The 24,155-nt window shown below is 42.5% G+C and overlaps 1 protein-coding gene across 1 annotated transcript in view; it reads left to right on the plus strand.

The window, feature by feature from the left end:
- ARHGEF26 (Rho guanine nucleotide exchange factor 26) overlaps positions 1–24,155 on the plus strand; it is a gene marked incomplete at its 5' end in the record, with an annotated part of 113,155 nt that overhangs the window by 11,258 nt on the left and 77,742 nt on the right. Inside the window, 2 exons of the mRNA XM_055321054.1 lie at positions 17,251–17,307; positions 18,463–18,623. Coding sequence (XP_055177029.1) covers positions 17,251–17,307; positions 18,463–18,623 — 218 coding nt within the window. The remainder of the gene's footprint in view (positions 1–17,250; positions 17,308–18,462; positions 18,624–24,155) is intronic.

Here is a 24,155-nt window from a genome sequence, read left to right on the forward strand (position 1 = left end):
CTTAATGCGTTTAGAGGTCGTAGAAAATTGCGTCCCTCTTCCTTAAATTTTCACACTTGTTTGAATTTTCAGGGGTTCAGTGACTTGCTGCTTAAAATAATCTCTTCAGTCACATCACTTTCCACTCATGTTTTGCAACATTGTGGTGTCATAACATTATTTTTTTTACCTTACATGGTGATTAATGCCTTTTACCATATCTATCTTTTGTGTGTGTGTGTGTGTGTGTGTGTTTTTAAATACTCGTTTTTCACGTCTGGCATGCTTTTAGCGCTCATAGTAGAAACAGTCAATGCTTTAGATATATACTTGTCCACACTTTTAAATTGGACAGTAGGTTTCCTGGAATGTTTATATCTTTGTAAACAGAAATAGAGATCATGTGCCTACACCTGAGACCCATGCAGAGATCCTATTCTAGCTAAGAGGGCTGGAGCTGGGGGCCTGCTTAGCTGAGCCAAGGATTGGCCTTTATGCTCCTGCCCTTTCAGTATTATTAGATTATGGTGTTCTCTTAACATTTCTGAAAATTAATTTTGATTTAATATGTTCTCCATGTTAAAAAAAAAACATTTCAGATAAGACTAAAATCTCTTTTATCATATCTGCGATCTCAATCTCTTTCCCCTACCGTATAGGAATGCTATTCTCAATTTGGTAATGTTCTTCTCAAAATCCCTGTATATACATTTAAGGGAAATATAAAGATTACATGTGTTTACTTAAATATATACTCTGCGGCTTTTACAATTACCTTTTTTTCTGAACTATGTGTCTTATAAATAATTTTGTGTCCATACATGCTGATTTTCAAGGCTCTTTCTAGTTTCTGCATTATTCTGTACAATGCATATTGTTTTTGCCCCTTTCCCTTTGGGGGTTATACATACCTTGAGAATATAATAAAAACTTGGAGGAATGGATCTTTAGAAAAATGCACACACAAGTTTATGTTTAAATATTCATTTATATATATTTTTTAATATTTCAGTTTGAGGATTTTGTTTTTCTTTACTTTATCTCCAAATATGGGGAACACCTTACCATAGCTTTCTATTTTTTTTCAAGATTTTATTTATTTGGCGGGGGGAGGGGGGTCAGTGAGGAGCAGAGGGAGAGGGATAAATAGACTGTGCTGAGCAGAGTCCGATGCAGGGCTTTTTTTTTTTTTTTAATCTTTTTTTTTTATTTTTATTTATTTATGATAGGCACACAGCGAGAGAGAGAGAGGCAGAGACACAGGCAGAGGGAGAAGCAGGCTCCATGCACCGGGAGCCCGATGTGGGATTCGATCCCGGGTCTCCAGGATCGCGCCCTGGGCCAAAGGCAGGCGCCAAACCGCTGCGCCACCCAGGGATCCCCGATGCAGGGCTTATTCCCATGACCCTGAGATCATGACCTGAGACAAATCAAGAGCCAGATGCTCGACCAACTGAGCCACCCAGGTACCCCTGGAGCTCTCTATGTATTAAGTATAATGTCCATGTTGTTCATATCACCTTTAGAAGTTTTCCTTTTTTCTGAATTCTAGCACAGTTGGAACTTGAACTTTATAAACCTTTCTGAATAATATATATAGATTGAAGGGAAAAACTGCTCCAACTGCAGCTGAGTAATGAAAGGACAATTGAATAATAGATATGCCAATGCTTATGTTCTTGATTCTCCCAAGAGAACAATAGGGTGTGAAATGTAGGTATGTGTGCACCATGCCCCTAGGGAGGCAGAGTACAAGAGACAGGTGCTCCAAGAAAGTGGGAGGAGATGAGCACAGAGTTATTAAATTTTGATTGGCATAACTACAAAAAGACATTTCAACCAGAAATCTAGATTTGAGACCCAATACAAAGAGGGTCTCATTATTTCATTGAGCAGAAAACCAATGAGAGAGATGGATGAATGATTCCTTCATTCATCTAGTCTTTATGGAGAGCCCGCTCTGTGCTAGATGCCCAGAGATAGAGCAGAACAGACTCCACCTTGCTTTCATGTCCTTATAGACGCCCTTCGTGGTGAGACAAGTATCAAATAACCCCATAAATGAAAGACTTATAACTGTATTAATGCCATGAAGGAATGTTTGTGCTGCTCTGAGATCCTGTTCGGGGAGGGCACCCGTCTGGGCAAGGTGCTGTCAACCGACAGATGGTGGCAAAGAAAGAGACAAAAGCCACCATCGCTGGCATGTCAAGACAGGTGTCTGGGTGTGCAGTTGGTGGTGGGGGACAGGGACAGAATTGAGGAACTCCAGGCAGAGATACTGCCCTGTATGGAGACCCTTTGGGGGTAATGGCGGGTAAGTGGAGTTAAAAAAAAAATTGGTGTTGGGGCAGTCCAGTGGCTCAGTAGTTTAGCACCGCCTTCAGCCCCGGGTGTGATCCTGGAGACCCGGGATCGAGTCCCACGTCGGGGTCCCTGCAGGGAGCCTGCTTCTCCCTTTGCCTGTGTCTCTGCCTCTCTCTCTCTCTCTCTCTCTCTCTCTCTCTCTCTCCCTCTCTCATGAATAAATAAATAAAATCTTAAAAAAAATTGGTGCAGCTGGGGGTTCTTGCTCTACTTGGTGGGCACTTCCTCCTCCCGTCTCTAAATGTCAAAGGTGCCCTGGCTCCTACTTGGGCTTCTTCTCTGCGCCTATTTGGTAATGTCATCCAATTGCGTGGATTTAAATACATCACATACTCTGATGACTTCCAAGTTTATTTCTCTAGACTGGACCCTTCCCTCAACTATCAGACAAGCATTATCCAGCTTCTTTTCTAATATATTTGGCATCTCAAAGTTAACCTGGCCAAAAGTTTACTTTTGCTAATTCTCTTCTCTCCCACCCAGACATGCTTTTTCCCACAATATACTTTTTTTTTTCCTAAGCAAATAACAATTCCATCTTTCTAGATGCCAAGGTCAAAAATCTTGGAGCCATTCCCCACTCTTCTCTTTATCCCTTAACCTCTTACAGTTTGGTGCAAAGCCTGTGTGTTGCCTTTACCTTCAGAAGTGAATTATCCACACTGCTTCTCAGCTCAATTCCTGTATCTACTGGGGTCCCCTCTACATCCCCTGTCCATGTAGCAGCATATAATTATATTGTTATTTGTGATGCTGTTAAAATATGCTGAGATACTGTCTCTTTGTTCTGAACCCTCCGGTGTTTGCATCTTCATTAGAGTCAAGACCAAGCCTTACAGTGGCCTGTGAGGCTATGGGGTCTGGCCTGGTTACCTTTCTGGACGCATCCCCTGCTTTCTCCTACATCTTGCTCATTTATTGCTCAGTCACACTGATGTTCCTCGAATACAAGGTGTACTCTGTGCCAGGGCCTTGGCATTAATGGTCTACCCAGCTTATATTAGCTCTTCTTCCAGAGAGCCACATGGTTTTCTCCCTCACCTTCTCCCTAGCACCTTTTGAATATTTCTTATCCTCTTCATGATGCTTACCTCTCTTACATACTGTGTGGTTTCTTTTTTTGGTTAATTGTCCATCTGCTCTGCTGGAATAAAAGCTTCCTAAAGGTAGAAGTTTTGGTTCATTTTGTTTCCTATTTGCCTAGCACATGAAATAGCATCTGACTTACAGTAGGTGTGTAGTAACTATTAGCTGAGTTTATGAATGGATGTATAAATAAATGAATAAATGCAGAAATCCAATCCCACAAATGAAAATTAATAGGAAGTTACTGAGCAGTGAAAACAGCGAGGAAGTTTCCTATTCAGGGACCATTTGGAGGCTGATTTTAATTTTTATATTAAAAAAATCCTTAATGGTTGGTTAGTTACATCCTGGGTTGATTGATTGATGATTGATTTTCGATTTTATTTATTTATTCATGAGAGACACATAGAGAGAAGCAGAGACACAGGCAGAGGGAGAAGCAGGCTCCCTGTGGGGGGAGCCTGATGCAGGACTCGATCCCAGGACCCCAGGATCATGCCCTGAGCCAAAGGCAGGCGCTCAACCACTGGGCCACCCATGTGCCCCTACACCCTAGATTTAATATTTGTCTTTGATACGTGGGGGAAATTGGCATCTTCATAGTTTAAACCTGTGTTAGCCTGTGGTAGGTATTGGCTACTATGAAATCAAATTCAATGGCAGTCTGGTTTTTCACTTGGTATTGCTTTTGGGGAGGTAATTGAGATGCATCCAAGAACAATAGCACTCGGTAAGAATAAGGTGCAATTAGGTAAAAGGACAGAAGGTTCTGCTGCTTTGAGGAGTTCTGAATAACTGTGCGAAAAGGCTCCATCATACTGAGCTTTGGATTGTGGAAATCATCTATCAGACTCTCGAATTTACCATCTCGATCTTAAGATGTGCCCTTGTGGCGTCTGCTCCTATAGTCCGATGATGGCACTGTTGCTGAAGACCACAACCTCGGAGTGATTTGTCTTCATGACGAATTGAGAAGTCGCGACTATAAAAATTATTAGTGAATCTTTAAATACAGAACTTGTGTTTAAAATTTTCTCAAAATTTGTAGATTTATCCAGAGTGCTGATAGCCTGTTGATTTTCTACTTTAGTCCGTGCTCTGTCTTAAGATTATCACGGCATTCGTTATCTGAATGCCTATTATTTGAAGAGGTAAAGACTATAGAGCCCACGGGTAGCTTCTACAGAAGGAGTACGGTTGCCAGTGAAAGGAAACGGCAGATTATTTTCCCTTTTGGTGTGGGAGATAAACACTGTCACCCATCCAACCCAAGTCACCCGAACATGGAGTGGTTCCCATTTTGAAGTGGCAGGAAACTCTGTTTCAGATGGTGATATGCAAAGGAGTATGATTGTTTGCTCAACTGAGCAACAGGGAGCCCTTATATCCTTATATCCGCAAGGGTTCAAGGTCTCAGGAGGAGCACGCAGTGCAGCAGCTGACTTGCAGGATAGCTGTAGCTCAGGAACTCTACCATTGGTCATTATGAGGATAATTTGTTGACATGCAGTTAAATTATTGACCAAATATGTGCAGAGGACTTACTGTGCACCAGGGACTGTGCTGGGTCATGTAGCCCTCAGGACAACAGCATGAGGGCAGTAATGTTTCTCCACCTTGTATGGAGGCAGCTGGAACTAGGAGATGTTAAATACTGTTTTCCTCTCCTATTTTTGTTAGGGTTTGGAGACTACCTGGAATGGAGCCTCTCAAGTGTCTCCTTATCATGGATATGTGTGTGTAGGGCTCTGGGAGAGCAGGAACAATATTTCCCCTTGGATGTTTGGCTGATGATGTGGCTCAGTAACTATCTCTTCCTGTCGTGAACTTCTTTCCCCTTTTTACCATGTCTGTCTTTTCTCCTGAGAGCTCCTGCATCCTCCGTTTCTGAGTTCTCCTAACGTGGACTCGAAGTTACCTCGCGTGGGCCTAGCCACCTCATGTTATCCTATCGGCTTCCAGATACAGCCACCAGTTCAGTTTCTTGAGAGATAATCATATTGGATTAGATCAGCTCAGCACTTTCCTGCCACTTACTAGGCCACTTTTTGTTGTTGGGACAGGTGCCTAACTATTACTCTGTTCCAATCAGCTTTGGCCTCCATGATGCGTTATGGTGCAAAATGTGGCCACCTTAGGTTCTTTATTTTATGGATCCTGTGAGTAGAACAGCTTTTCTTTTCTTTTTTTTTTAATTTTTATTTATTTTTTCATGAGAGACACAGGTGGAGGGAGAAGCAGGCTCCATGTAGGGAGCCCGATGTGCGACTGGATCCTGGGATCATGTCCTGAGCCAAAGGCAGATGCTCAACTACTGACCCACCCAAGTGCCCCTAGAACAGCTTTCCTTGTAGGGGTCTGTGAGACCATTCAGGGACGTGGCTGACTTATCTAGTTGTAAATTTACACACAGTGGAGTCAATGTAGCACAAGTGGGGTATATCAGAGGCTTAGCAAATGAGAAATAATACACTTTTGCCTTGTCATCGTGTGTGTGTGTGTGTGTGTGTGTCTCAAACAAGAGTTAGAAGTTACCCTTAATACTTATATTGCACTATGCCATTTTCTGTCTTTTCTGTTTCGTTACATTTAAATAGATGTTGACCAGAAATGCACGGACTTGGTCGTGTCATTCGCTTGTAGTTTGGAAAGCGCTGGTGTCCGATTCGGGAATGCATTGGTGTTGCGCTGCATCGTGGTGGGTGTGGCAAACAAAGCAAGCCTAAGTCCCAACACCTGCACCGTAGGAACTCAGGAGCTGGTTCAGAAGACAGTAGACGTGAAACATCTAAACGGTGATTCTGAAAGGGGCCAAAGCGAATGATGCAGGTAGACATCCCAGAGAGCCGTAAGGGTCAGGGAGGCTTTCTCTAGAGAGGCTGACTAAGACTAGGTAGGCAGATGAGTAGGAAAGGAAAGCTGTATGAAGTACGGCTTGGATGGAGTTTGATATATAGGTCACTGGACGTGACCAGTGTCTCAGATCTCCGTACGATGAGGTGCTCCCTGTCCAATGGAGCCATCACATGCTTTGTCCATCTAACATAAAGCATCAGTTCACTTTCTTCTCCAATTTTCCAGAACAGGTTTTGCTCAGGTTAGACTGTCATCGCACATCTCAGAAACCAACTTTATTGTCAGTGTTGCTGTAAGTTGCTTACTGGTTTGGAATGCGATCGTTCCTCTCCATCTGCCACTTGACAAAAACAACGAATAAAAATGAAACGGCCACCAAGGTGTTGGCACCACCTTCACAAACGGGGGTCCTCCTCTCCTGCAAGAGGAGCACCGCAGCCGTGCTCTGCCCTCCCCAGGCCTTGCTGACTCGGCCTTTCGCTCTGAGTCCATGATGCCAGCATGCTCACCCACCCCGACGCCGGCCCGTCCTCACCCCTGGCACACCTGCACACCTGTCCATCCTCACACTCCCGCACGAGCCTCACTGCCTCCGAGGCCACCGTGTGGTTTGGGCTTGACTGAGGTCTTCTTTCTTGTTGCCTCTCTTGCCCTTAGCTACTTGACTTCTTTTATCCGCTGGTGGTCACTTGCCGTGTCTCTAGATTTCCTTGGGGGCAGCGACAAAGAAAATGCAGGTATTATGGGCATCCTTAAACAGTTCCATTTGTCAGTCCTGCTCGCTGTCTTCCTTTCTTGAGAAAGGACTTTAAAACCTATTTTAGTTTTTGTTAAAAATGAAGCTTTAGTTGCACAGCCAAGACATGTTTCCTATGCAAAAATAAAAAATTACCAAGAGATAAAAATAAGAAAATAAAAATTAGTTGAAATCTCTTTCTCTCCCCATCACTGTTGACATTTTGGTATAGATCTTCTCAGACTTTTTTGGTCTGTATGTACAAGTATAGAGGTGGTGTATTTTTTTGTTTGTTTTGTTTTGTTGTTTTGCGTGTGTGTGTGTAAATATAATTTATTTTTTTTATTTTTTTAATATAAAAATTTTTAAAGCAAAACTTCAATAATATAATATTGTTTTTTACCCATATTTCCCCCTTAACAGTGTTGTAAATATCTTTTCACGTCATTAAACCTGCTACTTTGTCACACATTTTTTTTTTCTTTTACCTGTGTTGGGAAATGCCATTAAACTTTCTTCCATAAGAACCTTTTTAGGGATCCCTGGGTGGCACAGCGGTTTAGCGCCTGCCTTTGGCCCAGGGCGCGATCCTGGAGACCCAGGATCGAATCCCACATCGGGCTCCCGGTGCATGGAGCCTGCTTCTCCTCTGCCTATGTCTCTGCCTCTCTCTCTCTCTCTCTCTGTGACTATCATAAATAAATAAAAATTTAAAAAAAAAGAACCTTTTTAAAGCCCGCGTTGTATTTCATCAAATAAGTGGCTGTTTGGTTCCTTTACCCAATTCTTTATTGTTGATGATTAGTTTGTTCTTCAGTTTCCAGTTTAAAATGCAAGATTTCCAGGTGATTAAGTTTATTAAAACAATCTTTATGGGGCACCTGGGTGGCTCCGCGGTTGAGCATCTACCTGCGGCCCAGGGTGTGACCCCGGGGTCCTGGAATCGAGTCCTGCATCGGGCTCCCTGCAGGGAGCCTGCTTCTCCCTCTGCCTGTGTCTCTGCCTCTCTGTGTGTGTCTTTCATGAATAAATAAATAAAATATTTTAAAAAAAGTAAAACAATCTTTATGCATCACAGAAGTATCACAGATAGGTTCTCCTTATTATAACAGCAACCACACCCATTAAGATGGAAATCTGCTTTGATTTTATGACCATTCCCAATCCCTTCCCCTGTTCACCACTATTAACACTACTCCTCAGTGTTTCATTAAGCATTCTACTTTTTAAAACTGTTCATCTTTTATTAAATACTTGTAGAGGATTGTCTAGTCTCTTCTAAAACTGGTTTCTTGGGATCCCTGAGTGGCTCAGTGGTTTAGCACCTGCCTTTGGCCCAGGGCGCAATCCTGGAGTCCCGGGATCGAGTCCCGCACCGGGCTCCCGGCATGGAGCCTGCTTATCCCTCTGCCTGTGTCTCTGCCTCTCTCTCTCTGTCTATCATTAAAAAAAAAAAATCTTCTTAAAAAAATAAAACCGGTTTCTTTTTCACCCTTTCTACTACGTGTCATTACCTTTCCATGCCTACCTCACTTCATTTTCTCTTAAGTGTTGATAGAAGCAGGAGAGCTGTTTCCCTAGCTTCTGCGGTGGGGGGGGGGGGGGGGCACTCGAGGTTGAGTACCTGGGAGTCAGGGCTTAGTAGCCCACGGGGAAATGAGGCCAGTAAGAGCTACAAGTGAAAGAGAGGAATGTGTTTAGGGGGAGCGATGTGGAGACTAATGAAGGACTTGAATTGCCAGGGCACCCTGCTGACAGCTTAGCTTTCACAGCCTCAGAAGCTAGGAGCCCGGTGGGAGAGGAAGTGTCTGGGGCATTTGGGAGGAGGGCCCTGGTGTAGGAGAAGAGCAGCTGCAGCTCACAACTCCCAGGAATTCAGATGAGTTAGAAGGCAGTTGTCTGGGAAGGTTAGGAGCTTACAGCCTTTGGGGATGAGTCCCAGGCCTGGGTTTGAACCCCAGGTTTACTGCTTACAGGGGCCAATGACTTGACTCTTCTGTGATTCAGTGTGTTTTTTTGTAAAATAGGGACAGTGTCAGCTTCCTTGTGGGGTTGCTGTAAGGTTCTGCTGCACGGAAGCACTTGATGCAGCAGTAGTTGGAGAAATAAACGTATGGTGGACTGACAAGAACTCTGAATCAGGAGTGGGCTAGATGTGGCGAGTTAACTAGAAGCAGGCTGGTTGCAATGAAGTAATGCATGCTTATCTCCTCAACTGTACAAAGGACGACAGTTTATTCTTGTGCCTTTTATTATTATTATTATTATTATTATTATTATTATTATTACCTATCTGCTTGCGGTTTGTAATTTCAGCCTCATGTCTGTATTGAAATAATTTGGGTTCATTCAGGAATCCTGGCTCTAGAAGGTGACAAAGGCCATAGAGGAGCAAAAGCCTCAACCCTGGCCTGCCTTATCTGGGTTTGCCACTAATTTAGCAGACCTGAGGTTACCGCCAGGAGCCTTGCTGCTTCTTAAGATCCAAGAACGTTGGCAAGGATTACGGAATTATCATGAGTATAGATCAAAGAGGAGATCAGTTTTTTTGAACTCAAAAACAAATTAGGAGGTCCCTAGCATGGTCATGGACATATTTTAAAAATGATTTTATTACATGGGCCATTGTCTTCTACCTCTCCATTTTTTTTAGACTAGTATTTTATTTATTTACCTACCCCTCCCTGAAAGTGTCGACACTGTCCTCATCATCTCATCTATCTGATCTTTGGTGACACAGATCTCTGATCCTTTTTTTTTTTTTTTTAAGAGTTTATTTATTTATTTGAGAGGGAAAGAACTCGTGCTCATGAGCAGAGGGGGAGGGAAGGGGAGAGGGGTAATCAGAGTCCCCGCTGAGCAGGGAGCCCGATGCAGGACTGGATGCCAGGACCCCAGGATCCTGACCTGAGCTGAAGGCAGATGCTTAACCCACTGAGCCACCCTGAGGCCCCAGATCTCTGATCCTTTAGACTGGTGTCCTATGGCAGCTCATAGCTTAGCTGAAGGGATCTTGACTCAGGATCGTTTGCCGTAGAATGTGGTGGGCCTGGAGAGAGCCTACGGGCCTTGGTTACAAAGACACGTTCCGGATCCTGGCAGATTTTTAGTTTTAGGGACTTCAGACATACTCTCAGGAGCGGCTGTCCCCATGTTATTGACAGTGAAAGAAGTCTAGCTCATTTGTAATTCAGGGGCTACTCGGGTTGTGTGAAGTCTATAGAAAGGCCCCGGGAGTGATTGTGTCCCATGGTATAATTTTACTTGGCAATTCATTCCCTTACCACTTCTGAACTCTGGAGAACAAAAGCCCATGAATAGGGAATCTCCAACAGGCATGAACAACCAGCTGATTTTCAGCAAGTGGTTAAACTCCAGCGAGTTTAAAAGTCTTAGCTCAGGTTGAGTCTTCAGTATACATTAGTGCTTTATGGAGCCAGAGTGATCTTGGATTATAAATATCTGATCTGATTTTTAACTAGCTATATTTCTGAGCCTTTTTGGACGGTTAGTCCTTTGGGGCCCTCCCCCCCTGGTTTCTGTGGCTGATGGGGAAACATGGAAGGAATGTGCCAGCCGCACATCTCCTCTAGAAACAGTGTCAGCTCACGGAGGGTCTGAGAATATGCTCCACGGAAAATGATCATCTGGGTGGCCGAGAGACTGGTGTTACTAAGGTCGGTTCCCTCCACAGATATAAGACTGGCTCTATTCTATAGATAGGTTCTATGTAAGTGTCGGGACCGGGGCTCTGTTTGGCCCTGAGAATCCTACTGGCTCATAAATAAACACTTGCAGTTGGTGAAGTCAAAAGCCAAGGAATAACTGTACAAAGTTTATGGGTGTCCTGACACAATTCTCTGCAAAGTGAAAAATCCTGTGACTGTGCTGAGTGCAGGAATGGAATGAACTGCCCAAAGCCTGCCTGTTACCCTCATAGGGTAGTTCTCTTAGAAGCTCAAACTTGCAAGATGTCAGGAAGGAGCCAGGCATCAAGTTTAGGTGGAGTAGCTAATAATTAACTTTTGGCTTCATACTTCAGGGAGTTTACCCTTTTATCAGTTTCAAAATTTTAGTTCTAACTAGATAATACCATATCCATAGATAAAGTATCTTATACTATTCTTCATGAGTTTTAGCCAATTGTGAATTTCTATCTCATTTGAATATGCAAAATATCCCATTACAAAGATCATGAGTGAAGAGTTTCCATACTGATTACAGCAGTGCATATATAAATATTATAAATATATACAAAATATAAATATAATATATAATATTAAATATATATTAATTAAATATATTAAATATATTAAAAATGGCATATATTATATATAATATCATAATAATATGTTATATATTTTTATATAATACAGTGTATTATCATATATGATGTTTTATGATAATTATTGATTATCAATAATTATCACATATGATTTATATATGATTATATATAATATACATTTATATATTAATATGTAACATTATACACATATATATAATATGTATTTAACATGTAAATGTATATTTATAATATATGTGTATATATGTATATAACATAAATGTATGTATGTTATAAATATACATTTATGTTAATATGTGATATATACATATATAATGTATATAATATGTATATAATATGCAAATGTATATTATATATAAGATATATATAAATATATGCATATATATAATCTATAATGATAAATATAAAACTATTAGAAGATTAGTGAGTTCTCTGTATCCCCTGTCCTGATAAGTTACATATCTGTGTATATTTTTTAACTTATGTTGAAACTGTAGTTGTGGGCTCAGGCCTGTTATTTTATTTGAATTAATTTTTATCCACTTAAAATGTTGAAGATAATGACATGCATCATACATCATCATACTTTCTCCTTAGAGTCTAGAATCTGCCGTGGTAGGATTTGAACATTTTTAGTGAATTGGTTAGATTATATAAAACCAGGAACCCCAAGTTGAATCCAGTTGTTAGTGTTTCATTAAACTACTTTTGCAGGTCTACTCACTGATGACATAGTTAAATAAAAATTTAAGTCAGTGTGGAATAAGCAAGCTCCAGTGAAGTCAGACGAGGCTTTTAGAGGAGTGCTGCTCTGGCTCCCTGTGGGCGCCCAGTTGTACTCAGCCAACAGAGCTACCGATACGAAATATAGGTTATTAAAATGTAGAAGGACCCTGTACAGTTTTAACTTTTTTTCATATAGAGTAGAAAATAGGAATCAGGTGTTAGAAGCTGCTGTACTATTTTTTTTTCTTTTCCACATATGGAAACAAGAGGAACACCCAAAAAAGCATGATAAATTTGGTAATATTTCAGATTCTCTCTCTCTCTTTTTTTTTATTTCAGATTCTCTTAACAAGAATGTGCAAACTGCAAAAAGCAGGTCAATTCTAAAACTATAGGTATAAACATACTCTTTTCATACATTTTTCCCCCCTAGGGCGGGAAAAAAAGCGCCTGAGCCGTCCAGGTCCAGTGAGTTAAGTTTACTGATAAGGTTTGCTGTTTTTGAATTAGAATGTTTCTAGAAGTTTTTTGAGAGAGAGAGAGAGAGAGAGAATGAGCCTAAGCAGGGCAGGGGCTGGGGAGGGGCAGAGAGAGAGTCTTAAGCAGGCTCCGAGCTCAGCACACAGTCCAACATGGGATGGGGCTCGATCTCACGATCCTGAGATCATAACCTGAGCCGAAATCAAGAGTTGGATGCTTAACCAGTTGAGCCACCCAGGTGCCACTAGAGGTGTTTTGTATTAAAAACTTGGCACATCTTCTCCTTTTTTCCCCTTCTTTCTTCTTCCTTTCCTTCCTTGTTTCTTTCTGTTTGATATTTTTCTCCAGTGTGTCTGTTTTACCCTAATATTCTATTCTCTGCCCTTCACCAGTCTCCGTATACCATTCTCTCCCTTGTCTTTCTTGGGTTTCATTTCTCCAGTCTGCTCAGTCTCTGGAAGCATCTGGCCTGTGCGTGACCTTCTGCAGCCAGGCACCTGCTGTCAGGTCCTGCCTAACTTAGAGTTGACCGTGGAATGAAGTCTCCAGTGGACATAACGATCCCTGTCGGCTCTGCAGGGAGAAGCTTGCAGCCTGCCCTGCACAGGGTACAGAAGGGCCGAGAGAGGACAGGCCTCGGAGCCGTCGCCTGGCCGCCAGCCAGCAGGGGCTGGTCTGTCAATAACTCTCTGGAGCAAACTTTCAGGCTCCTCCCGTGTGCTGCACTTCAGTTTTCTTAGTGATGATTCAAGAATGCTCCCTGGGAATCTTTTCCTTTCCTGTCTCAGTAGTTTTGTATGGGTTGCTGGTTTCTTACTGATGACGTTTTGGTTACAGGGGCGTTTTACCATTGTTTGTATTAAGCATTAATGAAACATGATGATTCTGGGAGTTCACATTTTTTTGCCTTTTTCAAAATTACCTTTCTTCCCTTTCAAAAGAGAAACTTTTGTTTTGTTTTGTTTTGTTCTGTTCTTCTTAATGGGATGAAGTACTGTTAATCCCTCAGTAAACTAGCTGTCACCTGCGTAGGTCTCTGAGTCCACACAGTTCATTCTCTTTCCCTTCTGATTTCTATGTCTGAGCTCCTGAGTAATTCTGGATGACAGCGCCGGTGTGTGGAAGTTCTTGCCAGGTGATCTCACCTGCAGAGACTGTGGGCACGGCGCCCCGATATCGATCTGCCAGGACTGTGTGTCAGGAAGGACATCCTGTGAAATTCCTGCTCGGGGTTAACCAAACGGGAGCGGTGCTGAAGGGTTTCATTCTTCTGGCCTGTCTCCTCCCTTATTAAAATGGATGAAGAAGCCTTTTTAGCCATGAATTCTTGCTGACAGGCTGACCCAGGGTCAGGATGGTGGGTAAGGCTAAGAACATTCCACAGGATGGGTGGATGAAAAAGAACATATGGAGCTCGATACAGGCCTGATCTAGAAGGGGTTTCAGTAATGATCACCCGACCCTAGAATGGGGTGCCCCTCACAGGGAGCAGGGGTCCCTCAGCACCTGGGGAACCTGGGGGTCCCACTCGTGGTTTCGGCTCAGCTCATGATCTTGGGGTCATGGGACAGGCTTCTCATGGGGCTTTGTGCTCAGTGTGGAGTCTGCTGAGGACTCTCTCTCCCTCTCCTTCAGTCCCTGCCCCCAGCTCTCTCTGTCTCTCTGTCTCTCTCTCTCTCTCTCTAATAAATGAATAAATCTTAAAAAGAGAGAGAAAGAGAGAGCCTGAGCTCTGGAGTTAGGCCTGGATGCAGATCCTGCCCTCGCTACTTGTTAGCTCTGTGATCTTAGATCTTACCCTTTGTTATTCCCACCTGAACTGGGGATAAGAGTAGTATTGACTTTCTTGAGGTTTTAGGAAGATTCAGTGGGAAAGGGGGTATAAAATGCTTACCACCCATCCAGACCATCCAGACACACAGTAAATATTCAGTAGATGATCGCTGATTTTACCCCCGGCTTAGGACTCTTTCTACACTTACTCTGTTGCTTCCCATCCTTTTCCAAAAATCAAGTTAGAGACTGTGACATATGTGTCTATTTCCACACAATGCGGGGTGCTATGCACCAGGGGCCTGTGCCCTACAGTTTACCCCGCCAAGGATCCGTGAAGACTATGCAAAGCGGACAGGGATAGACTTAAGGGCACCATTTTTCAGAACTTTAAGTTCCAGGTATCTCCTTTCTAAAACTGACTGCATGTGCTAAGTGTCACCCCAGGATTTTTTTTTCCAGTCTTCCTCTCTCACAATTGCCCTTTTTGCGGTTTTACTAAAGAAAGGCATCTCGGGGCACCTGGGTGGCTCAGTGGATTGATTGGGCATCTGCCTTCGATTCAGGTCGTGATCCCAGGGTGCCGGAGCACTGGGCCCCACATCGGGCTCCTTACTCAGCAAGGAGCCTTCTCCCTCTGTCCCTCGCCCTGCTTGTGCTTGCTCTCTCTCTCTCTCTCTCAAATAAATAAATAAATAAATAAATAAATAAATAAATAAATAAATGCTTGCTCTCTCTCTCTCTCTCTCTCTCTCTCAAATAAATAAATAAATAAATAAATAAATGAATGAATGAATGAATAAATAAAATCCTTTAGAAAAAAAAGAGAACCAAGGCATTACTTTTACTCATCTCAAATTGTAGTGTGGTGTCTTGTTTCAAAGTCTCAAACTGGGCAGCCCAGGTGGCTCAGCGGTTTAGCACCTGCCTTCATCCCAGGGCGTGATTCTGGAGACCCGGGATCGAGTCCCACATCGGGCTCCCTGCATGGAGCCTGCTTCTCCCTCTGCCTGTGCCTCTGCCTCTCTCTCTCTCTCTCTCTCTCTCTCTCTCTCTCTCTGTCTCTCATGAATAAATAAATAATTTTTTTAAAAAAATGTCTCAAACCACTGGGGCAGAAGATATTGGGGGGGTCAATTAAAAAAATTGGTTTCAGTGAAGCCTCTTTTAATGAAGCCACCATACCCCCTCCTCCTACCCTATTAAAATTGCATTCTCAGGAAAATTTAATTTTAGGGCCTAATGAATTAGAATTGGAATCTGTTTTATTATTTTGCTCATAGATTATTAGTGATATTTTTGGTGATTATATAATCTGAAGAGTCTCTTTTATACTTAAAGCTCAATGGTCACACAGGAAATTTCAGAAAATTGAATTGAAAAATGTATTTTTGCATCAGAGTATGCTAGGGTGATTAATAAGATACCCTAAACACATAGAATTACATTAGGAAATTCGGGGGGAAAACTGACATAGAAATGTGTTTTTTTAAGGAGAAAGAAGAATAATCTCCCAACTGTTAACAGAAAGCAATTTATCTCTAAATGGAATATGGTGGATATCAAATCACTGCTTTTTATAAATGTTTGAAGACCCCTGTTATATTTTATTGCTATTAGTTTCTCACAGAAGAGGAGGGCACTAGAGCCTTTCTTGCTGTTCTGTTAAGCACAGAATTTAATTGGTCGATATTTTATGTATGCCTTACCTTTTGCTGATTTAATCTTTAGCTGGAAGATACATGGGTATCTTTCATGTGCCAGACTCAGTGCTGAGTTGTACCAGAAGATATACCAGGCCCTGCCTTTATGGAGTTCATGGGTCAGCCTCTACTCTGGTTGAAAAGCTGAATCATGGTAGGCATTGCAGTTAAAAAAAAAAAAAAATGTGGTCATTTAGGTGGAGATCGCAGTGATTCCACTAACGGTGCCCCTGCATTACTCCAAGTAATTGTTCTTTTCTTTTGTTTTTTAAAGATTATTTATTTATTTATTCATGAGACACACACACAGAGAGAAAGAGAGGCAGAGACACAGGCAGAGGGAGAAGCGGGCTCCCTGTAGGGAGCCCGACATGGGACTCGATCCCGGGTCTCCAGGATCAGGCCCTGGGCTGAAGGCGGGCACTAAACCACTGAGCCACCCGGGAATCCCCTCAAGTAATTATTCTTGTGGGTACTGTTGCTTCTCCAAAGAATGTCCGGTTAGCATCCTTCTTTGTCTAATTAATTAATTAATTTTGAGAGAGAGAGAGAGCATGTGTGTGTGAGCCAGTGGCAGGGGTGAGGGGCAGAGGGAGAGGGAGAGAGAGAAAAATCTCAAGCAGACTCCCTGCTGAGCACAAAGTCTGGTGTGGGGCTCGATCTCATGACCCTGAGATCATGACCTGAGCAGAAATCAAGAGTCTGGTGCTCGATGGACTGAGCCACTAAGCGTTTCCTCTTTGTCAGATTTCCATGTGCTGGAAAGAATGCTGAAATCGGGGCTGAGGAGACTTTGTTTTCTTGTTTGATTGGGTTTCTATGAAGAGCACGAGTATTCCAGGAAGTCTTGGTGAACCATGGTATTAAAGTTATTTCTTCAGTGTGCGATCCTGGGTGGTAAACTCTCAGAAGGGTGGCTTCACTTTCTTTATTGTTAGCGTTCTTCATTTATGATTTGGGAAATTAATTTGATAAGCACTTTAGAAATATCTAGACCTAGGACTAGAGCAGATTAGCACAACCTGGTGGGGGTAGTGTTGTAGACACTTTGCAGTTTTTTTGTGTTGATGCTAATTTATTAATGTGATTAAATATTTATATGAGGGACCCCAAATTGCATACGTGCTGAAGTCAGACATTTTACATAATTTTCATTCCTCCGAGGGCACGGAGTTAGGCCTTATGTAATAAATTGCTTGTTGAAGTAAATGAGCTCAAGCTTATTTTGCTTTTTCCTCTAGGTGAAAAGAAATGGATTATCACAGACAGTTAGCCAGGAGGAAAGAAAGAGACAGGAGGTATGTTTTCTACTGAGCAGAGGCTTTAGAGCTCCAAAGAGTGTGTGTGTGTGTGCTTTTTACCCACTGTGTGCACTGGTTCAGTGTCTTCCTTGAAAATGTATTCATTCTGTTCTTTTTGCATAAGAGGTATGTGATCATTGTCAAACGAAACCACACCTAAAAACCCAGAATCTCCTGTGCCTTTTGGGCCAAGGGCTTGAGGGGAGTGATGATGGCAGTGTTACCAGGGAGATCTTCTAGGAAGGATGTGAATCTCAGGCCTGCGAGGATATTTATTTACTGTCCCTACCTGAGGAAGAGGTGTAAAATTGGCCGGTGTTGCCAATTTTGGAGGATCCGCAGTTGATTTTGTTAAGGAGCTAGATGAATTCCTTACACGGGATGTTGGTGCCTATCCGCATATGCGGGTTGGCTCTTCATCATTAATGAACATTTATCAGGTAAAGGATTGTGTGCCTGACCCCAAGCATTTCTGCAAGAGTGTCCTTCGCTCCTTCTTGAGACACTGATGGAAGCAGACTGGGCGTCTTGTTGAATGAGCAGAATTACTTTCAGTTGTTTGAGTTTAATATAAAAGAATTCCTGTGGCTGATAAGAACCTTTTGTGGCTAGATACAGTCAAGCTCTTTTACTACGCCCGGACTCTTTGCTGTAATTGACAACAAATTTGTTGGATTAAAATAATGGGGAGAGAGAGGAGAGCAAAGAAATGTATTTGTGAGAGATCTTCTCTGAATCCCAAGTGATGTCTGTAAATCCTTAGTGTCCCAGAGCAGCATACTTTGAAAATAGGCCTGGAGGAGGTGACCCCAGAGGTTAATTAATGTCTCACTGAGATTTTATGACATGACCTAGCTTTCCTTCCATAAATTCTACCCCTTGACAAAGCATGACCTCAGGATGCAATCTCAAGCCATCTGAATGCTTTTGCTTTTTTTTTCCTTTTAACACTGTGGGCATGGACTCTCATTTCTTACGGTTTGGGTGTATGTGCCTTATATAAACAGTAGTTTGAGGATGCATTTTTCTTCCTGCTTATCTTTTTGTGCTTTTCAAGGTAATGTTTTTTTTTTCTATAGGAGAATCATGAAAACTATATTTAGTTCTTCAATTATCATAATTAATAATACGTCTCTTTTTCCTTCACACCAGGCTATCTTTGAAGTCATATCCTCTGAACATTCCTATTTACTCAGCTTGGAGATCTTGATACGAATGTTTAAAAACTCTAAAGAACTGGGTGACACAATGACCAAAACAGAGAGTCACCATCTTTTTTCCAACATTACAGATGTCTGTGAGGCAAGCAAAAAGTAAGTTCAACTTGGTTGGCCTTTGGGCATTCTAAGACCTTACTTACCAACAAACGTCTATGTTACCTCAAAAGGAAGACCTTTAAAAGTATGAGATCTCTCATTGATTCGGTGACTTTCATCTTCATCTTTTGAAATAAGTATTAAGATCTATTTCGGGTTATTGATGTATAGATGGATGGCAGGTGCGTAATGAATCATCACCGCGGACAATTTTATCTGAGGTCCCTCAGTCCTCTGTCCTTGCCTCTTCTCCTCGCACCTCTCCTCTTCTTCTTCCTTTTAAATATTTATATGAATAATAGAATGACCTTTCGTCATGAGGGAAAATAACTGATAGTAGTACTATTCAAATACAAAAATCATTTTTGTTTACACCTACATGTTTTTTTTGTTTATATATTGTAAATACTATTTTGAAAATGTAGTCATAGTGACCATAATGGGTTCCTTAGGTTTTCCCTATCTAACATTCCGTAAGACACTATTAAAGAGGAGTTTTCATTATTAGGTTTTTTGAAAATTTTATTTATTTATTTATGAGACACAGAGAGAGAGAGACAGAGGCAGAGACACAGGTAGAGGAGAAGCAGGCTCCATGCGGGGAGTCCGATGTAGGACTCTATCCTGGGATTCCCAGGACCATGCCCTAGGCCAAAGGCAGGTGTTCAACCCCTGAACCACCCAGGCGTCCCTTCATTATTAGTTTTAATGAGCGTAGGAATCTCAGTTCACATACCAATAGTGGGCTCTTACGTTCTTCTGAGTGAACGACGGAGCCTACAGGGGAGCTGTGTGCCATCCTAAGTTGCTACTTTGTTAGATCAAAACGGTCGAATATTGGCAGTTTTCTATTGTTGGGTCCAAGGTTTACCATATCATTAATGAAGGTTTAGTAGCTTCAAAGCTTCTCATTTGGAAAGGTACCTCTTAAATATTTGCTTTTGTGCCTGCTGACTCCATCGCTGTGTGCAGGTAGGATCTACCTTTTGAACTTACAAGATGGAACATTCATGGTGAACAGCTGAGCATGCACGTTGGGGCTACTTCAGAGAGCTGGAGTTTGTGGTCAGATCAATGAGATCTTCATATTTGCATAATAGTGGCACGACTTCAGAAGCCAGACTCTGCCACAGGAAAAGATCCTGGAAATCTTGATACCGACACGGATAATTAAAAATACATGGTCAGGGGACACACAGGGCCCCGGGGCACACTGGGCTCATGGTGTGCAGATGGTGGCACGTACCACAACTTGGGAATCCTTGTTTAGAAGTTAAGTTGTTACTTGTGTTCAGCCCCACTGGTCCTTTTGGTACCAGTCTTGCAAGTTTCAGTAAGAGAAATGAAAATCTCTTTCCTCCTTCAGTGAAGAGGTTCAGAACAAGAGCCTTCAGTGATGTGTCCCTGTTTGAAAGGTATTCAGATTTCAAAATGGGTCTCTTTCATTTTAACGTGTGCTTTGGTTGAGCTACAGAAACAAAGCTCTGTATTAGATGCACAGCTATCAAGAATTATTACTGTTTTGATAACTGTAAAATGTAAGTCATGATTTTAATTGGAATATGTTTTCTGAAAACCACAGTGGCAGCCTCCACAGAATCGTGCTTTGAATTGTGTTGGCATCAGTCAGCTTCTTACAGTGTATGAATGACTCCAGCGAAAGCTTTTAGTAAATTCTGTTGTAAATTAATCACAGTTCCTTGAAGAGAGGATACTTTGGGCCCTGATAGCACTGCTTGTATCAGTGTGATTCATAAGGGACCTGGGCTCAAGCAGTCGCTTTTCCTTTTGGTAGTTGATTAACCTTGAGCAGGTTGCTAAACCTCACCCCCTCAATTATTTATTTATTAAAAAATAAATTTAAAGAATCTAAAGCTGGTTCATCCGAAATAACTCGTTTTGTTTGGATTATAGATTAATATTTTATTTTTAATTTCAATCTTTCGCAAAATCTAAATCTTTAACGATTTTGTAAAAAGTTTTCATTTCTATACTGGCTTATCATAAGTAAGACACCATTCTGGACATTTCGGTTTATTTTTTATTTTTAAAACAAAATTCAAAATTCTTAACTCAGTCGCACAACCCTGAGATCATGACTTGAGCCGAAATCAAGAGTTGGATGCTCAAATGACTGAGCCCACTCAGGTGCCCCAAGAGGCGGTGTTTTGATTTGGATCGCTGCCGATGCGATCCCCGATCTCTTTTATGATGTATTTCAACTGAGAATGTTCATCTTCTGCATGATAATCTGATGTCTGTATCATAGAAACATATTACAGAAGTTTTCTTTGATTTAGTTTGAAACACTCCGATACAGCATTTTAAAAATTTGGAAATGCTCAGCTTTGCAAAGCTCATCTCATGACATAATGCCTTCTTGCTGAACTTCTCACATTTGGTCCCGAGTGACTCTAAGGGGACAACTGCTTACTGTGTGCTACCCACAAAAGGGTTTGCGGTCATCAGAAAATGCTAAGATGTTGAATGAAGCCAATGACTGGTGTTTGAATTAGTGACTACCGGCAAAGCGTGGTGCTGTTCAGTGTGGCATAAGGAAGATGGACACTGTCTTCATTGTTGTACTTTCCCCTGCTGGAAGATCATAGCCGGAGGTGATGGCATGTTTAGAGCAGGGTGAGGTCAGAATATGCTGGATATTCAGCTCTGGGGATTCACCGATGCGATGTCTGGTCCCCTTTCCATCGGCGCAGGTTCTGCTTGCTGGTAAGAGTCAGAAGCCCTCGGGAGTCAGAAACAGGAGCACTCGGATGCTGGGCCCATCCGCGGGATGTCCCCGCTCCGTTCTTCTCTTTGTGAAGAATTGATGCCCGGTTTCTAGAAAGTGCATTTCTGCTGGCTTCCGCCCAGGGGCTGTTGTCCCCCGGGATCAGCTGCTGGGACATGCACAGTGTGCGCAGAGGGTCCCCTGCGGGGCACTGGCCCTGGGGTGCGCGGGCCTGGCTCCCTCTGAGGTTGCCCAGGAGAAGCGGAGGCGACGGTGAGCTGGAATGGTGCAGACCCCCGTGTGCCCACCCAGGGGTGTCCAGGGCTTCCTGGAGGCTGCGGGGACCCTCGGGCCACCCAGGCAGGTGCTCGCGCTTGCCCTGGGGACGACGGTTTGACGGTGAAAGAGCCCGCCACGCTGGGAAACTGAGGCAGGGCCTGCGAGGAAGGTTTGCAGGACATTGGCACCTGGAGTCACCAGGAGCTGGTAAGAAAGAGGAGTTGTGTTTGCCGGCCAGGTGTCTGCCCAGGTGGCCGTGGCCTGTGCTAGAGAACGTGCAGGATGCTTGCTTCTCCTTTTTCCCATCGCCAGGTTAAAACTGCGGTATTTCTTAGGAAGTCAGTTTAAAGCTACAACTGCGCTGTCTTCGGTTTCTTCAGAGCAAAATAAAAATATCCCTCAGTGTGCTTTCGAGTCTTGAGGAACTGAGTCTGTTCCCAACCTAGAAAGAGCAGCCAGTGCCAGACTCTTCAGTTTCTGCCTTGCGTGGAAGAGTAAATGATGGAAATCATTAACGTGCAGAGTAGCCCCCAGCACTTGGTGCCCAGAAGACTCCTTCCTGATTTTCATCAGATTATATTAACATCGAAATATCGTGCGGCACCGAACCCTGCTCTAAATGCATATGCTTTATACATTACCTGTTGAGATTATAGTTCAAAAATTTTACTCAAATAAGGGTGCATCGTATCTGCATTGTAAAATGCATTTCCTACTTGGTCATTAAAAATTCCAAGCTCGAATGCGTCAACAGGAAACCTTCAAAAGCTTTCTAGTATTAACATCAGCATTTCTTCCTTCCTGACTAATTTTTGGAGCTAAATTTCAAAAGAAAAACATGTTAAATTTAACTGGGCCAGAGAATATGGAACTCTTTATGTTGTAAAGCCTGAAGTATTGGCTGTTGGCCTTTTTTTTTTTTTTTCATTAGCAAACATTCTTCTCTTAGGCAGTAGGCAATACGGGTTTACCACAGAATCTTTGGTAAATAAAGCAGCTGGTCCATTACTCTGCATGTGACAGAAAAACGTCCTTTTCAAAACCAAACTTCTTCAGCTGATAGTTGAACGGCAGTGACATTCAGAAGCCCCTTTTTACGACATGCTTTGCCTTTTTTTTTCTTTGTCCTGAAATAAATAATGGAAGAGGCTGATTGGAAATTTATCAGTATTTTAGTCCACATGGTTCAGCTTTTATCAATAACCGGTATCTGAAGCCATAGTAAAAGAAATAAGTCGTTATTTAAGTTACCATTTCAAGTAAGGGAAGAAAGACTACAGGTGTCGGAATAATAGTCCCAGTCCTTTCAGCTAAGACTGTGGAAAAGCAGTGGGTCTGGAAGTCTTTATAAAAAGTCTTCGTAACTGATGCCACCCGTGAAAGATGACTCATGAGACACATGCCCTGAACTTCATTTGCTTCTGAAATCCCATTAAAAAGGATCAGATAGTCAATGCACAAACCCCCAAGGATTAAAAGAAAAACAACAAGAAAACAAGAAAAACAATAAGAAAGACATAACAGCAGCAATATTTTGGAACCTGAAAACAGATGGACTCCTAGTAGCTATTTCAGGCAATCTGGGAAGGTTACCTATAAGCTGGTAGTGAGGAAAGCCAAGAAAGAACCAGATTTGAACCCCAGAACCTCTGGAAGGTGTAGGAATTGAAGTTGGAGTAAAGGTGTGACTAAAAAGAGGATTTTTGTGAAAGCCAGTCTGAGAAGTAGAGCCCAGATCCCCGCTTCAACTCTGCACAGGTGGACGATGGCCTGCTTCGCTCAGCAGTAGGGCAAAATAGGTGCACTCTGGCCCAAGGGAGGAAGCAAACCCCCAAACCAGGGACAGTGACAGTTGACACCTTGAAGCCCCCCTGTCCCTTTGAAATACCGGTAGCCAGGTACAGGTGTACCCTTCATTCTATTTTTGTCAAATGGCAATTGGCATTGCTTTGAGAGTTGTAATATTTTGTAATTTTTGTCAACAATATTCATGTTAAATCTGTTATTACTACCACTACCACTACTATTAAGTTTTGCAGGAAGCAGCCCATTGAAGATTATCACACAACATGTAAAGCCTCACACTTTGAAAAATATATCTCGGGCAGCCCGGGTGGCTCAGCGGTTTAGTGCTGCCTTCAGCCCAGGGTGTGATCCTGGAGTCCTGGGATCGAGTCCCATGTCTGCTCCCTGCATGGAGCCTGCTCCTCCCTCTGCCTGTGTCTCTGCCTCTCTCTCTCTCTCTCTCTCTCTCTCTCTCTCTGTGTGTGTGTGTCTCATGAATAAATAAAGAAAATCTTTAAAAAAGAAAAAAGAAATATATCTCGTTAGCAACATGGTCGGCAACTACGTATTATCTCTAAATCTTCATTCTCCCTATAATGGGGTCCCTAGTTTATCTAACCCGTAGGGTTGGTATGAGAATTAGAGGAACTCATACTTAGCACAGGGCGAGGTAAGCTCTCAAGTCGCACTGATTTTGTAGATACTATCACTGTCATTTTGATCATCTCTGCCTGGTA

The sequence above is a fragment of the Nyctereutes procyonoides genome, unplaced genomic scaffold (assembly GCF_905146905.1).
Source record: "Nyctereutes procyonoides isolate TBG_1078 unplaced genomic scaffold, NYPRO_anot_genome, whole genome shotgun sequence".
NCBI lineage: Eukaryota > Metazoa > Chordata > Mammalia > Carnivora > Canidae > Nyctereutes > Nyctereutes procyonoides.